This window comes from Mytilus edulis, chromosome 2, assembly GCF_963676685.1.
Source record: "Mytilus edulis chromosome 2, xbMytEdul2.2, whole genome shotgun sequence".
In the NCBI taxonomy this organism is placed as follows: domain Eukaryota; kingdom Metazoa; phylum Mollusca; class Bivalvia; order Mytilida; family Mytilidae; genus Mytilus; species Mytilus edulis.
In genome coordinates this window covers 44,286,063-44,302,960 of record NC_092345.1, presented here as the reverse complement: position 1 = coordinate 44,302,960, position 16,898 = coordinate 44,286,063, and the positions used below count along the sequence as shown (strand labels likewise).

The window sequence follows — 16,898 nt, the reverse complement described above, 5'->3', positions numbered from 1 at the left end:
ATATAATTGATGCTCATGTTAACACCGAAGTTGGGACTAACCACAGAATAAAATCGAACACGTTAACAAAACACAAGACAGCACACATAAAACAGCACAAAAAAAACTTACATTATCACACGATAATAACGCTACTAAAGGTGACGTCACCGGTAATTTCAAAAAATTGTTGATATTGTTCATATTAGGTTAGTAATCATGGTATTTGATGTATAATATATCAATTACAATTTTATTTAATATAGAAAGTGTTAGTAATTAGATAATTAATTGTGTATTATCTAGCTATGTAGGTATTTCTTAAGTTGCTCAAACTAAAATCTTATAAATGAACTGGGTAATAAATTATCTTTACTTTTGCATACGAATAGAATATTAAAAAAAAGAATTACAACTACTAACGACAACACATTTAACAATATCCGATCAGAATTACAAATACAACATCATAACTAAATACATTAATTTTGGATAGCAAAGACCCCTGACACGTCTTATAGTAATGGGAAATCACACCCAGCAAAACAGTAAAATTCGTGAATAGTTAAATCTGTTTCACAGATTATATCGGATATGTTCCTTACATCCCTTTTCATGAAGGTGACCTACTGAATTAGACTATTTACCGGGTTTGTAATAAAATGAGCTACACGACGGGTGCCACATGTGGAGAAGGGTCTGCTTACCCTTCCGGAGCACCTTAGATCACCCCTATTTTTGGTGGGATTCATGTTGCTTAGTCTAGTTTTCTATATTGTTTCTAGTGTACTATTATTTGTCTGTTTGTCTTTTTCATTTTTTATCCATGGCGGTGTCAGTTTATTTTCTATATATGAGTTTGACTATCCCTTTCGTATCTTTCACCCCTCTGTTCGTAATTGAACTATATTTGAGACAATACCTAGTTCATAGTACTTAAGAGTTAAAAGATTTTGTTACTATAATAAAATATCATAAGAATACATAAAGAAGGTTTATTTCCGGATAAAACATCAAAGTTAAGTATCCACGTTTGATATCTAATATGCTGTTGATTGAAAATTTACGTCAGATTGAATAAAAATATTGTTTTCAAGTTCAATCCAATCAATGTTTACAAAATTCAAGGGAATTGCTTTTAAAAACCAAACCGTATGCGTAGATATGTCGAGCAGACTCTACTTTGCATCTGATAACATTAGATATACAACCGCGAAACGTATCCTTCACCAGTTGAAACACAGACGCACTGTATCGGTCAACCAATTCGAAATGATGACTATAAACCTTTGTGGCTTTGATTCAGTAACGTTTCTTCATATCACTTAGAAAACAGGTTGTTTTTGCGTATTGATAAAAACCCTGTCAATGAAATTGGTATTGAACCATATTAACTTCCAACATTTCAATTAAAATATATAAAAATAAGATGCGTTGAAAATGTTCAATTATAAAAAACGCTAAGGTTTTATACCTCATTACAGAGTTAAATTTCTTTGTACTTGGCACAATGTTTCGGAAATTCGGCCATTATAAACGATCTACAATTTCGTATTTGACTTGGTGTTTAAACTGCTATGACGCGAGCACCACCAATGAATAGAAGAGTGTTCCTGACGTACCAAATTATAAGCCATATATATCTTTGATACGTTTTTTCACTACAGGAAAGAATATTGCGAATCTTAAGATACCAAAGACATATTCAAATTTATTACAAGTCAAAAACGGACCACGCCACGGTAAAAAAAAACGACATCTAGAGACACAACAGTCTTAAACACAACAGTTTAATACGAAGATTAACAACACAAACCCCAACAAACACCAGGAGTGGTCTCAGGTACTCTAGAGGGATAATCAGATCCTTTTCCACATTGGAAAAACTTAATCTGTCAGATTGGTATTAGATCCTGTCATGTAGTCGGTATCTAGAAAAAGGTCCCGATTTGAATGGAAGACTCATACAGTCATTTATTATCTTAATATATCTGAACGTGAAATTGAAAAATTATTATTTTTTCTTTTTTTTTTTGTCTCTGAAAAGGTATTAATTGTTCTTTACTCAAATCATACAACGGTTTGGTCTTTTGGTGTGCACATAACTAAATATTTGAAAACAATTAAGCATTTATATCCTGGTCGGTGTACTTGTTGTCAAATCAATTAGGTTCTTACATACAAGAATGTTCATGAATAAGAAGAGTTTCCGAATAAGGGATTGTTATTTTTTTTCTCAGTCATATTAACGTATAACGATATAAGTGAAAGTACTAGCTACGTCTTATAATGCTCTCTTTCATCTTGTATAATCAATTATAAATACAACATTCTCGAAATTATAGGGACATTAAGGGTGCTCGTCGTGCATGTTATTGACTCTCCGCTGATCTTTTCCATTTATTTTTCAGCTGTCTGATGTTTGTTTTAGCATAAAGAATAAGAAAAAAACACACCATTTTAATCTATGTAATAATAAAACCTCAAAATATATTTTAATCATACCTGCAAATGAACAAAACCTGTCGCAAAACAAAAATCACTTGTAATTTTACACATGTTACAATTACATCAAAGAATACGCTATTTTAGGATTTAAAAACTGCATATGTACTGAAAGTTATTTTTAGTATTAATTTATTAGGAAGTACATGGAAAAATCATCAAAGAACCAAATGTCTAAGATTTTGATCTTGTTGACTTTTGTTTTCAGTACGTCCAAGTGCTTTCCTACATGCATAAGAAAAACACTTTATGGAAAAGTCCGTGGAAAAATTACTATCCGGGTCCCGCAAGTAGAAGTGGAGGAATATCTTGGTGTTCCATATGCATCTCCCCCGACTGGTTATCTACGTTACAAGGTAGGAAAATTATAATTATAAAAATGTCTGTTCCGCCATTGATACTCAAATTAAAAATTGAGGAACTAAAATAGCAGGGAATTGTTATTGGTCAATTAATTTTAAAGAAATTTAATTAGTTTTACAAATATAATCAAATTATTTGCACATAAAATCAAATAATTTACAAATAAAATTAAATATCCTTAAAAATAGTTCAATAAGTCATTGCAAAATAAATGAACTCTCAAAGAGATTTTGAAACACAAAAAGCGATATAGTAAATGTCAATGAAAAAATCTACAGTCTACATTATTTTAAATTGAGTAGAATGTACGCCTCATTTGTAAAGTAATTGGATGTTAGTTAAAGTGACCCCATTCTGATACTCTGCCTAAATAGTCGTGTTTGATTAAGAAATAGACCTAAGATTTGGCATTACCAATAAGGGAATAAAATGTTGAATGTATTCTATCATGTAAGCATCAATAAATAAAACAGGATGATATTTAATTAAGTATCATTATTATTTTTTATTTATGTGTTTTTTCATTTCATTAAATGTAATGTAACATACTAAAAGGTTTTCTCTTTTTTTCAAATTATTTGCACACATATATACCCCAATGACTTTGATAACATTCATGTAATTAACAACACGGCGTAGTTCATAATACATCACCAAAAAAAATAAAGTACAAGACATGATAATTATGTTTAATTTTAATTATGGTTATTCGTAAATGAACAATCTTTAAACAGGATAAAAATGTTTTTATGGTTTCAGTTTTTCATAGTGTGTTTGTCGGACATTTTATGACTGTAAGATTTTTTTTCAAAATAGTATGAATGATTTGTTGACAATCAGCAAATGTAGCGTGAGAATTTCAATCAAAACAATCCGATATCGAATTAATTAAGAAGGAACACTAAATAAAAAGGAGGCAAGATCTTTGTTACAGAAAATGTTTAAACCTAACACTTGATCTTATCCTTTTTATGCCCAACCTACGATAGTAGAGGGGCATTATGTTTTCTGGTCTGTGCGTCCGTTCGTTCGTCCTTTCGTCTGTTCTTCCGTCCGTTCGTCCCGCTTCATGTTAAAGTTTTTGGTCAAGGTAGTTTTGGATGAAGTTGAAGTACAATCAAATTGAAACTCAGTACACATGTGCCCTATGATATGATCTTTCTAATTTTAATGCCAAATTAGTGTTTTGATCCCAATTTCACGGTTCACTGAACATAGAAAATAATAGTGACAATTTCAGGTTAAAGTTTTGGGTCAAGGTAGTTTTTGATGAAGTTGAAGTCCAATCAACTTGAAACTTAGTATGCATGTTCCCTGTGATATGATCTTTCTAATTTTTATACCCCTATTTCACGGTCCACTAAACACAGAAAATGATAGTGCGAGTAGGGCATCCGTGTAATATGGACACATTCTTGTTTTGTAATGCTTTGTGAGTCCCCTATGTTTTCATCACATGAAGAGTTCAGCACTTAAGGATTGGAGTTACATATTAAATATAAAGTGGTAATAACTGAAATTGATTTTCAGTTCCAAAGAATGCCCTTTGCTTTAACTATATCTAGTTTTATCTAACCGTCGGACCGTTGTGATATACGAATTGTGCATTAATATACATAAAGGGTATAGTGGTATAAAAAACACAATGCTTGCAATAAATATGTCAGTCAGAATTGAACTATTTTTGTTTAATGCTGCATAAATAAAGACAACAGTAGAATACCGCTGTTCGAAATCCATCAATCAATTGAGAAAAAACAAATTCGGTTTACAAACTAAAACCGATGGAAACACATCAACTATGTAGTCCTGTCATGTAATTTTGTCATTTTAGTGTTTTATTTAACATTTCCATAAATGAGCGAGCATTGGCTAGCACAAAACCAGGTTCAACCCACCATATTCTTCAATTTCCTTTACCAAGTCAAGAAATGGCAGTTGTTATCATATAGTTCGTTTCTCTCATTGTTTGTGTGTGTATGTGTGTGTTGCATTGTCTTTTGTTTTTTGGTTGCACTTCAGTGTGTCTGTTGTTTTGTTCTTCTGTTCGCTAAAAGAGAATTGCATTTGTTTAATAATATAACATTTTTCTAAGACTGTTGCTCATGCCCTAATCAAAGTAAACGAACATTTTTATCTATTTGTAGAGACCAAAGAAGCCTATAAAATGGAATCCTCGCATTTTAGAAACAACCAATCTTCCACCAGCATGTCCCCAGTTTGAACTGGACTCCGTACAATTTCATAAACCAGGGTTTAACAACTTTAACGAAGACTGTCTATACATGAATATTTATGTACCAAGAGTATGTTAATATCTAGTCTTATGTAAGAAGAAAATGCTACAAAAAACTAACAGTGTTAATTTCAAATTGGGAAATAAATTGATTACCTGATTCTTTTTTCAGAATGAATAAATAAGACTGAAATAATTATACAAATTTGAAAAAATACGGTTTCGAAGACACTCGGTTTTAAATCTATGCATTTCTTTTCAACTTTAACACACAAACTAATGATATATATCTATAAGTGATTATTTTTTTCTTAATCTAAGGTCAATAAAAGGGCATTACCGATTATGTTATTTATACATGGAGGTTCAAATAGAAAAGGAATGGGAGCTATGTTCGATGGTGACATTTTAGCTTCACATGGAGAAATAATTGTTATTACATTCAACTTTAGACTCGAAAATTTAGGTAAGATTGAAGATCAAATAGATCGATACAAAAGTAGTTTTCATCTCAAATAACCTAACAGCTATGTCAGTGCGCAAGGCAAGAGTTTTAAATATCGAAATCCAGTTTTCGTCAGGAACGTTTGAGCACAATAGATTGAGATGATAAATACTAAAAAAAAATATATAACAGAAATGCTAGATAATGTATGTTCAATCCCTGGATCCAAGTGGGATTCGTATTGCTTATCTTTAGGTTTCTTTTTTGTGTTTTTTCTACTGTTGTTTGTCTTTTGGTCTTATCTTTTTTTGCCGTGGTGATTTTTGTTCATTTTCAATTGTTGAGTTAGAAAGTCCAAATGGTATTTTTTCCCTGTTAAAATACACAAATTTAACATATCAAGGCAAAAAAAAATTCCTAAACTTTTCTTAACAATGCTTGCATCTTTTTAAAATTCGATTTCAATTATGAGAAGATTCAGTGGAACTTATTCTTAATCAAAACAAAACTATTGAAAATATAGTCGTCATCATGGGTTTGCTGTTATTTTAAAACTAATCGGCGGCCTATTTTTTGTAAGTTGGGTATGTCAAATCCAGATAAGTCATATTTGGTTTTTGAATAATCCTTGAAACTTCCACTTGAATGGTTAGTTTCAGATCCTCTGTTCTCAGTATTGTTTATTGTTGAAAATAATTAGCGTATTCAAACATATGCGCATCTTGTGCAAATTAATTGGTATCGTTTATGTCATTGCATAATCATTAACTGCTCCTGTTTAAACGTTTCATATTATGTTTGTTTTGTATTTACAATGCTGAACATAAATTTCGTCTATGATAAACATAAAACATAGTTTTATAGCTACTCTGGTTTTCAACAGAAAGCCTTTTATATGAAAAAATACAGATAATAATTGCAATAAATACAAAATATGGTTTTCAATTATACGTTGATGTTTATCTCATATAACATTATATGTTCTCAATTTTAACAGGATTTTATGCGGATCCAAGTAAAGGTGTAAAAGGCAACAACGGTCTGATGGATCAAGTATTGGCTATGAAATGGGTACAGAGAAATATCAAGTATTTCAATGGTGATCCGTCTAAAGTTACCATATATGGACATAGTGCTGGAGCTGGGGATGCTGGTCTGCACTTACTATCAAGTTTGACTAAAGGTATAAAAATAATAAGAAAAATGAACTATAAAAGTTGAATACTGTGGAATCATTATTATTTGTTGATATCAATACAGGTGAACCACGAATTCAAATATTTAACGAATCACAGGCTATGTATGCAGAGACTGACAAAACCACTAAATCGAAAATTTAAGAAAATGCGAGTTTTGCTCAATCCACGAATATTGATGACAACAAAAGCAAACGAATCCAGAGTTTTCAGTCTGTTTGAAAAGTTTGAAGTCAATTAATCAATATATTTTTATTTATTTCGGCAAATTGAAACTGAGACAACAAAAAAACATTCACTCTCAGATACAAGCATAGTACTAGTAGGAGATGCCTATAAATACGTTCCACTAGGCGTCAATTTAAATGCAGTACATTTTGAATGTTTTCACTTGTATTTTTGTTTTCGGTGCATTCATGGTCGAAATACAAGACGTCGTTCTTCATAGAGTTTTCTAATTGTTGTCACTCCTATTTGTTATTTTTATCGAAAGGTACTTTCAATTTAGTTTTGCAAGCAAAGGCTTAGATTATAATCAGAAGACACACCTTGATATCGATTACCAAAAGTCTTAATACAAGAGAACTATCAACCGATTTAAAGGCTGTCTTAAGTATGATATTTATCTTAATTATAGATATACCAGAAAAGTCTAATTTGCAAATAATATTGCGTCGTATTTTCTATAGTGCTTTTTCACTGAGTCTGGAGACGCAGGTTGAATGCTGCAAGAATAGCAAAAGACGGCCAACCTGTCTCCATTTTTCGCGGTTCAAAGGAAAATAACAAAACTAAATTCTAAAAGTAAAGTCCCTAATCATATGGCAAAACCAGAAGGTCAAACACGTCAAATGAATGGAAAACAGCAGTACTACTCCTGATTTGTTGCAGACATTTCCTTGTGTAGCACATGGTGAATTAAACCTGCTTTCATATAATTCCGTTAGTGGTTTACTTGATTTGTATACACATGAACTAAACTAAATTATTAGATCTAAAAATTCGATAAAACATGCTACATTCTATTATCCAAGCGATCCGAATAAATATCCAAGGGACCAATTATGCTGGTTTTGTTTACATAGCAATCTTATTTAAAACTTTAATAGAATATGCCTCTGTTTAGTTATAAACAAAACTTTTGAAACAACATACTTTATCCATCTCATGTTTTCACACGGGGTCTTATAACAAATTACACAAAGTGATACAAAATTGTATTGTCATTAATACGGTGTTTGTTCGAAAGTGCTTTTTCCATTCAGGTTTATTTAGAAATGCAATAATCCACAGTGGAGCACCAATTTCGCACTGGTTTCTATCACCATGTATACAAACCAGTAGAGAATCAAAAACTCCAGAAAACTGTCGACCGGGTACCAGTTTGATCACAACAGAGCAACAAAAGGTTAGTAATAAACTGTTCAAGAAATTTCAATTAAGATCTAGAGTATCTACAGATAACATAGGAAAGGAGATAACATGTTTTATTAGAATTCTATAACTTCTCTGTCTTTATCATATATGTTTATGATAAATGTGATAAAGTAAAGAAATCGTATAACTTTTAATCATCTTTTCAATTATTTAAACAATACAAATATGTTACCTTTTATTGTTTATCTCACCTCAAATGTATATTTACCTTCACATTACAAATAAATATAGTTTGTTCTTACATGTTTTGGGGACATATTTCAAGATTACTTAAATATGAATTCGACATCAACTTTATGAACCCTCGGAGATTAACAATTTCACCAGAAGGAAAAGATGAAAATATACTAGGTCCGATGATTAAACAAAAAGAAACAAAAAACTATCCACTTTCAATAAGTCTGTGAATTTACAATATATATAGACAGATAAGTGCAATTCTAAAAACTTTTCTTATGTAACATTAAAAGCTGGTTGAGTAAAAGCTATATTTTCAGGAACAACCTCGTTTATTAAAGATTGAATAGTATTGGACAAACAAAAGGTATATTTAACATTTGGGCATATTCTGACGTCAAGTACTTAGACTCACATGATCAAACTATGAAACATATGAAACGTATCATCTGAATGTCATAATCAATTTTATTCCAATAGGAGAATTGGGTTGTCGTTGATGGGGAATTTCTAAAAGGCAGTCCAGAAAAACTTTTTACTTGCGGGAAATTCCACGCTGGATCAGTATTATTAATGATGTCAAGGGACGAAGGCCACCCATTAGATATATCAAGTATGTATTAAAAACACTGATATGCCTACATTTATATTTTCAAAAGTTTTCTTGCAAAATGTGTAAATGGAAAGACCTGCAAAAATTGAATATCCTCGTTTTTCTACCGATTATTCTAGAGTTTTTGTTCTTATGGTTTCAACCACCCTATTACAGGTGGTTCTACATACTAACAAACAAACATATATACATGCATAACCACAAACCAAATTTAAACAGATGAATTCGATTTAAAGGAAAAAAGATATGTAAAGAGTAAAATAACGTAAAAACCGAACTCCGAACAACATGCATACAGGAAGCGGTCAAATGGCACAATCAAAAGCTCAAACACATTAAATGAATGGATAACAAGTGCCATATTTCTGATTTGTAAAGCAAACAAATCAATAGCTTAATAATTACATTAGATGTATGTTTCATTATAATACGTTATTCTGATTGGCCAACTGCACATCTCGCGCTATATCTGAAACAATTGTATTAGACAATAACATTTATCATTCATAATGACACGAGGTCCCACAATAAAGTGCACAGGTAAATTAAATGAAAACTTGATAAAAATCGTGTTTTCGTGATTCTAGCTAAAAAAATGTAATTATAAGTATTGAATGCTTATTTTTGTAACTTTATAGGGTTGTAAAAGCGTTGACCGTGCGCACATGTTTAGTATGAAGCGCTTCCGCGCTTCATACAAAATGTACTTCGGTCAACGCTCTTACACCCCAATAAATTTACAAAAAGCAGCATTTAATTCTTAATTGAAAACAAATAAAAGAAATACAATAGTCCACATGTAATAGACAGAAAACAAAAATATTAAACAACACGATGAGCACAGATTCTTTTGAATGATATGCAGTTAATCTTCAAGTAATCGTTTCTTTGTGTTACACATCTTTGATTAAAATAATCCGTGATAAAGCATAAAAAACACATTTGTATTTTAATCTTGACTATATTCAAGACAATATCAGCAAAATGTGTAACTGGTTTTAGAATACAACGAAGATAAAACATAACTACTATCTACTGGTCAGTAAATGAGTCGGTCATGTGATTGACTAGTATTATTTGAAACTCCTTTACTTTTTATAGGTTTTATCGCTTAAAATTTTTTTGTGCATCAACTGTTATTAAAGAGTGATTTCACCAATATTTTAGCATACAAAGAACTAGAATTAGACCAGACAATCGGATGGTATGCAAAAAATCTGTTTGTAGAAAGACCAGATTTTACAGGTACTTGAGATAATAATCATGTAAAATGTTATTGAAAAGAAATTATGCCAAAATTTAATTGTCAAATGGCGTAGTTTTATCAGCCTTTATTTGATAGACATTTTCAAAACGAATTTTTATAACTTAATTGAGCAATAATTAATTTAAATGATTAGGGTTTTTAAAATCCAAATTAGAAATTTTAAATTAAAAAATAAATGAATAACTTTGAGAAACATATTATTTAATAAAACAAAAATAATTCTCTTTTTTGTTATAAATAAAAAAAAAAAAGAACTATAAATGTAGAAAGCTAGTTTTTCGAAAATACCCTCTGAACAATGATCGAATCGTCAAACTATGAACAACACAAGTTATAGTTAAGTCGGAGAGAACAGTGGTTCTGCGGAGCAGAATTGTTTTTATACTGCAGTAGGTGCAACTATCATCTTGTTCAATACATGAAACTCCGATTATAACTTGCATTAGATGAAATACCTTTATCGGTACCAATTTGAATGCACACGGTTCGCTGTTCGACTATCAGTGTCTCATCAGTAATCTTCGAGCTAAAAAATAGGAATGCAAATCCGGAAAAAGCATAACTCTCATGGTGAGTATATACATTGGGGAAAAAAGTGACAGAAACGACCATTAAAGAATTGCAACAACAGTTTAAATCAGAACTAGTTGAATTTATATATGAATTTAAGCAAATTCTACGTTCATTTCTGTTTTTTAAAGAAAATATTCATTTATTTTGAAGATAATGTGAAAAAAGAAATAAAAATCTGGGAGACAATGAATCTATCAAGATATCCTCAAGTAAGTTGACATAGTTGAAATATGCAGATTTTAAACGTTCAAATTTCATAGTCAAGGCGCAGTGTCGCTGTTTAAACGAGAAAAGGAGATTGTAACGTCATTAGATGTTCTGGGAAGCATTTGTTTTAGTGACATCGATCATATATCGATTTTAAAAAGGCCAAAAAAAATGCCAAACTCATTTATCAAAGAAAACAAAACGAGGCAAAAAAACCCCAACGAAAAACTACACAATAGAAAACTAAAGTTTGACCACATTGCAATCACCAAAAAATATAAAAAAGAAGGTGATTTTCGGTACTCTTATGTGACATAATAAATGTTACTCCTATAAATTACGCTGATTATGTGTATCAAGTGAGAATTCATTACGTTGCCGCAATAATGGATTGATTATTGGTGATTGGAAAACAAAGGCCTGAAACAAAACAAAAAAAGAAACGAAAAACAAAGATTACAGACAACAACATATGGCAACCACTTAATTAAATTGTTTGCAACTCTTGGTTGCTAAAGGCGTACAACTGCGAAGGTGTGAGAATTACAAATATTATATCCCATTACTGAGTTTACCCCTTTAATGAGATCTGTTTTTCTTTTTGATTATCCCCCCGCATCTGAGGAAGTGGTATTTTCTAAACTACTATCATAAATAAAGGCTAAAGTTCAATACCGGTGTTCAAAAGTCGTAAATCGATTGAGAAAAAACTAATCCGGGTTAAAAACCAAAATTGTAACAATTATGATGCTGTTTATACGACAGTACAATTTGTTCGTCTCTTCTATTCTGCGAGAGAAGTTAACATTGCTAAAACTGAAAATCAGAAATGACATATATATTTTTTTTTATTCTTTATTTCATTAGTTACTAGTAGGTCTTCAACGATTACCAAAGCAAGCCTTATACAATATGAGTAAAACGATACATACATTGATTGTATTTTGACTTTTGCACAAGAGTAAAGTGCAAGGCAATACAGAACAATATAATTAAAAAAATGATGTATTTATTTTCATAAATAAATAATAGATTAAGGGACAACCGTATTAATTATACCGATGTTCTTATTTCCTGAAATAAGAAGATGAACATTAGATTAAAAACAAAATCTTTATAAAACACATGAACTCCAAAGGATACGATGACAGGTTAAGCTTTTCTTTTCTGCATCACACTCAGAAAATCACACGCAGTCAGAAAATCATAATCAGGAATATTATTTGATCTGGAAATTTACAGGTGAGGCTACTATTCTGGAATTTAAAACACATGTCGCTTGTGAGTTGATTCACAGACACATCAACCAATTTGTAAGGATGACCGTTATTAAGAAACTAAGGCTTCAACTCCCTCAGGCAAAGTTGGCTTTAGATGAATTTGGCTATTTATTTTAGGTATTTTTTACATATAGCTCTTCAACGGTTTCGGTACTTGTACATCTTCGGATTTCAAATGTTTGGCTTTGAGCGTTCCTGATGAAGGTAAATCCAGAAAAGCGCTTTGGACCCAAGAAATTATTATATTATTATGAAGCGTCGTTATGGTGTGATATCACAGAAGCTTTTTGCATTATTTACGATATAAAAACGCCATACGACGGGTCAGATTGCTACTGCTGAGAAATAGGACCCTGAACTTTATAATTGGAAAGTTGAAATCAATATGTTTTGCATAGATTAAAGTTTGGAGTCGATCATTTGCGTCATAATTATGGAAAAGATACCGATATGCATGGAACAAAGTTCTTTTCTTGTAACAATATCATTGTAGAATTATTTTGACGGTATTAACGTAATCCATACAAAAATCAAATATCGTTACTAGCTATTTAAAATGGTTTTTGTTCTTGTCAATACTATATTACACTGATAGAATATATTTAAAAGATGAATACTTTCTTACAAGCAATTATGCAATTATAGAAGAATAATCTATTTTGATATTAAGATCTGATAGGGATTTGATCATTCACTCTCCAGAAAACCTCCAAGATGCATTCAATTTACTGTTAAATAACTTATTTTGCGAATTTCATGAGTAGAAAAATAAAAAAAATATGTAAAACTTGGATCTTTCCTTATGAAACTACAACAAGCAAATAAGAAAATCGCTAATCTTAATAGCCGTGCAATTGACGATATTGGGTAGAATAGCGAAATAAAAACACATTGGTTTATTGTATTATACCACAATTTCAGGCCTTGCAAGTCAGAGCAGATGTAGGAGTCTTCGTGCCAATGATGAAGACCGCAGACATGATTTCTACATGGCAAAAGAACGTTTACACTCTCAGTTTTGATTACGTTTCTCAAAACGTTCCCGGGCCTGAATGGATAGGTAAGAGATATAACAAAGAAGAAATTGTATTATTTCCAAAAAAAAAAAACTTTTCACGAGAGACCAAATTTTTCAGAGTCTTTGTTTTCTTGTAAAAATTAATCTTGAGTGTCAATTAGTTGATTTACAATATTATTCCTTATCCCTTTTTACAAGTTGGTCCAAAAAAGAGATCATAAGTGGTTAATTTATTTACTTTAAGTTTTAAGCCTTATCCTTTAATAAGTTGGTCCTGCGTGTAAGAAATAAAATTATGTTCCCTTATTCATTAAAATTGATAAAAAGAAAGTTCAGTTGATTTGAAAGATAAAAAAAATCATATAAACTCGGAGGATGAGTATTTCTTTTAATTCTATATGATAGTTAATGCACATGTTAGCTCTAATGGAAACATTGAAAGTAAAAAAATATTATACATATTAGATATAAGAAGATGTGGTGTGAGTGTCAATGAGATAACTCTCCATCCAAATAACAATTTATAAAAGTAGACCATTATAGGTCAATGTACGGCTTTCAACACGGAGCCTTGGCTCTCACCGAACAACAAGCTATAAAGGGCCCCAAAATTACTAGTGTAAAACCATTCAAATGGAAAAACCAACGGTCAAGTACGATTACTAGTAAGTGTAAACTTTAATTAAGACGATTCTATTATTAGGAGTACAACATGGGTGGGATATATTTTATGTATTTGGTGTACCGACAGTAGGACATCCAAAGTTCTCATATACAGCACGTGATGCAGAGGTTTCTAAAGTGACAATGCAACTAATCAGTCATTTTGTCAAAGAAGGGTATGATATATATTGGTTTAGCATTTATAAGTTTTGATCTACCTTAACACATATATGACAAAAGTTTTATTTTCCTGTGCAGTTAATAAACAACGATATCATCTATACCGTTAATTAAGAAATGTCGGGATATTTTTGCGGTAGCATATATTTTATCTTTCACCAGAGAAAAAACATACATACAATCCTTACCTCAAAGGTCATGTGTTTTATTTTGATGTGTGTAATTTTGGTGCTTCGTCAAACTGATGTGTTTAATGTGTCTCTGGCAGTACATGTTAATTTATTAGAGATCATTTAATAGAAATTCATAGTGTTTTCTTAACAATGTTGAAAAACTGACAATACGCATTTTTATATGTCTTATAAATACGTAACTAAAAGACAATAGAACCTGCTATTCCGGACTTTTTAATGGTTTAAAAAGGGCTTTTAATAATATTTTGACAACAATAAAGACATGGAAATATTACTAACAAATAACTTCGAAATAAATGAATGGATAAACATTAAATACAAATATGTATATTATTTTTCAATTTTAAATAATTCTAGGAATTGGAGATCCTGTGATTTAAAATTGAGGAAGTACAATGCGGAGAAAAAGTCAATCAACAAACTGGATTATGTCAATGGCAAAACAGTTGTTACAAACGAAATCAACTTCAAACAACCAAGACTTGACTTTTGGTACAAATATTTGTTTCCGTTTAATTTCAAATGTCCCTATAGCTATAAAGCATACAAAGGTTATAAGTAATGTATTTATGTATATCAAAGAAATAACGATATGATGAAGAATTAAAAGTTATCCATCATATGGCATGTGACTTATGCTTTCTATGAATTAAAAAGCATCAGATAAAAATAATCCCATTCAATTCCAATCAAATTTGAGATCAGCGATTTTGCTTCCACTGACATAGATACCATGATTCACTTTACCTTTTACCTTTTAATTTTTGTTGTTCTTTCCAAAGTCAGTGTGATACCCCCTCCCCCCACCACAACCACCACCAATACACACACACACAAACACACACAAACACACAATCACCATTGTTGATGATTCGAATAAATTTTTTGTTTGACCTTAATCAATCTTTTTATGATGTCCTTCACGCCATCATAAATATAGCCCAAATGCTTGCCCCTTATTCAATGTTGTTCGAAAATTGATCAGTTAAATTTGTGGAAAAAAAAATCAAAAGTTATGGACTCCTTCAAATTAATTGTTCATGTTTTGGTGATGAACTTGAGTCCATTTTCATTCTAGGAAATGGCAATGCAAGACCAAATAGCGAACATTTGTTGTTGTTTGCTTTTTATTCATTGATCTTTAACTGTTTCCCTGTTTCGATTTTTACATATTTTGCTTTGAGCGTTGCTGATAAAGTTTAATCCAGAAAACGCTTCGTACGCATGAAATTAATAATTGTTGTTTGCATTTGTGATAAAAAAAATCTTGGTCTATTCAAGTTAGTACAAGGGCAAAGTTAATATGATGCAAACTTAACATGTGGAGAGTACACAGTCAGTTTAAATTGTCAATGCCACCGTAATAACCTAATTACTACATTTTTATACATTTTGCAAGGAATTATATACTAAGAGCTGACAAGGTAAACTTTGTCACTGTGAAATTTTGTCATTACGTGTGGAGACGATTTTAGTCATTTATAATCTGGTTACATATTCATCTTTGCATATCTTAAAGATTCGTAAAGTTACAAAATAAAATAATCATAAAATTTTATAAAACAAAATCTGTCTGCAATGGGATCCTTAATCATTAGAATTCATAAGGGCTAAAATATTTAAAATACAGTCGTAAATACTTCGTTTATACGAATTAAAGGTTTGGAAAATGATGACTTATACATTAATTCTAATTGGTTAAAGTTATGTGAAATTCTATACAAAACTATGCTGTATATTTTCATGTGCTGGTATTTAGGTTGTTTTATGTAATGTAGCCGTTTTTATTCTGTAGTTAGTAACAATTCGGTTTTATCCTGTATATCTATTATAAAGTCATTTTATATGATTTACTGTTTGCAAAATTATGAATTATTCTAAATAACAAGGATGTTCTTATCCCAGTCAGAAAACCCTAGCCGTTTTGGCCACAACTTTTGGCCCTAAGTGAACTTCATCTTTGTACTTGTTTTGGCTTTCATTTTTTTTCATCTGAACGTCACTGGTTAGTCTTGTGTGGACGAAACGCACGTCTGGCGTATTATATTTTAAACCTGGTACCTTTTGTTAGCTATTATTCGTGTGTTTCTCTGTCCTATATGTTTTCACATTTATTTGAATTGTAGTCCTGTCATGTAAAGTTGTTATTTTAATGTTATATTTTACATTGCCATTAAAGCAGGAGGTTTGGCATGCCACAAAACCAGGTTCAACCCACCATTTCTTTCTTAAAATGTCATGTTTTAAGTCAGGAAAATTGTCATTGTTATATTATAGTTCGTTTCTGTATGTGATACATTTTAATGTTGTGTTTCTGTTGTGTCGTATTTGATGCGTTTCCCTCAGTTTCAATGTGTAACCCAGATTTGTTTTTTTCACAATTGATTGATGAATTTCGAACAGCGATATACTACTGTTGTCTTTATTTAAGTACACAAAGACGAAATTGTGAAATTAACAAAATGAAGCAGTTAAGAATATTTGAAAAAGTAAGTAAAGAATAAGTATCTGTCAAACTTATTTCGGTTGTTGAAGATCAAAACAGAACTTTTTCACCTTATTTAA

The 16,898-nt window shown here is 30.9% G+C and overlaps 1 protein-coding gene across 1 annotated transcript; it reads left to right on the top strand.

Annotated features, from left to right (window-relative positions):
- The first annotated feature begins 2,532 nt into the window (after positions 1-2,532).
- On the top strand, positions 2,533-14,956 carry LOC139512214 (neuroligin-2-like). The gene is made up of 11 exons (XM_071299653.1): positions 2,533-2,840; positions 4,995-5,153; positions 5,405-5,549; positions 6,526-6,711; positions 7,990-8,132; positions 8,819-8,951; positions 10,119-10,196; positions 10,942-11,000; positions 13,200-13,338; positions 14,000-14,135; positions 14,691-14,956. The coding sequence occupies exons 1-11, from the start codon at positions 2,631-2,633 to the stop codon at positions 14,893-14,895; spliced, it is 1,593 nt and encodes a 530-aa protein (XP_071155754.1). The 5' UTR covers positions 2,533-2,630; the 3' UTR covers positions 14,896-14,956.
- The last annotated feature ends 1,942 nt before the right edge of the window (positions 14,957-16,898 follow it).

Excerpts from the sequence above, each read along its gene's own strand:
- LOC139512214 (XM_071299653.1), top strand. The coding sequence starts at position 2,631 with ATGGAAAAATCATCAAAGAACCAAATGTCTAAGATTTTGATCTTGTTG. Across the intron at positions 11,001-13,199 it reads ATCTATCAAGATATCCTCAA|GCCTTGCAAGTCAGAGCAGA; the intron begins GTAAGTTGACAT and ends CCACAATTTCAG. Across the intron at positions 13,339-13,999 it reads TCCCGGGCCTGAATGGATAG|GAGTACAACATGGGTGGGAT; the intron begins GTAAGAGATATA and ends TTCTATTATTAG.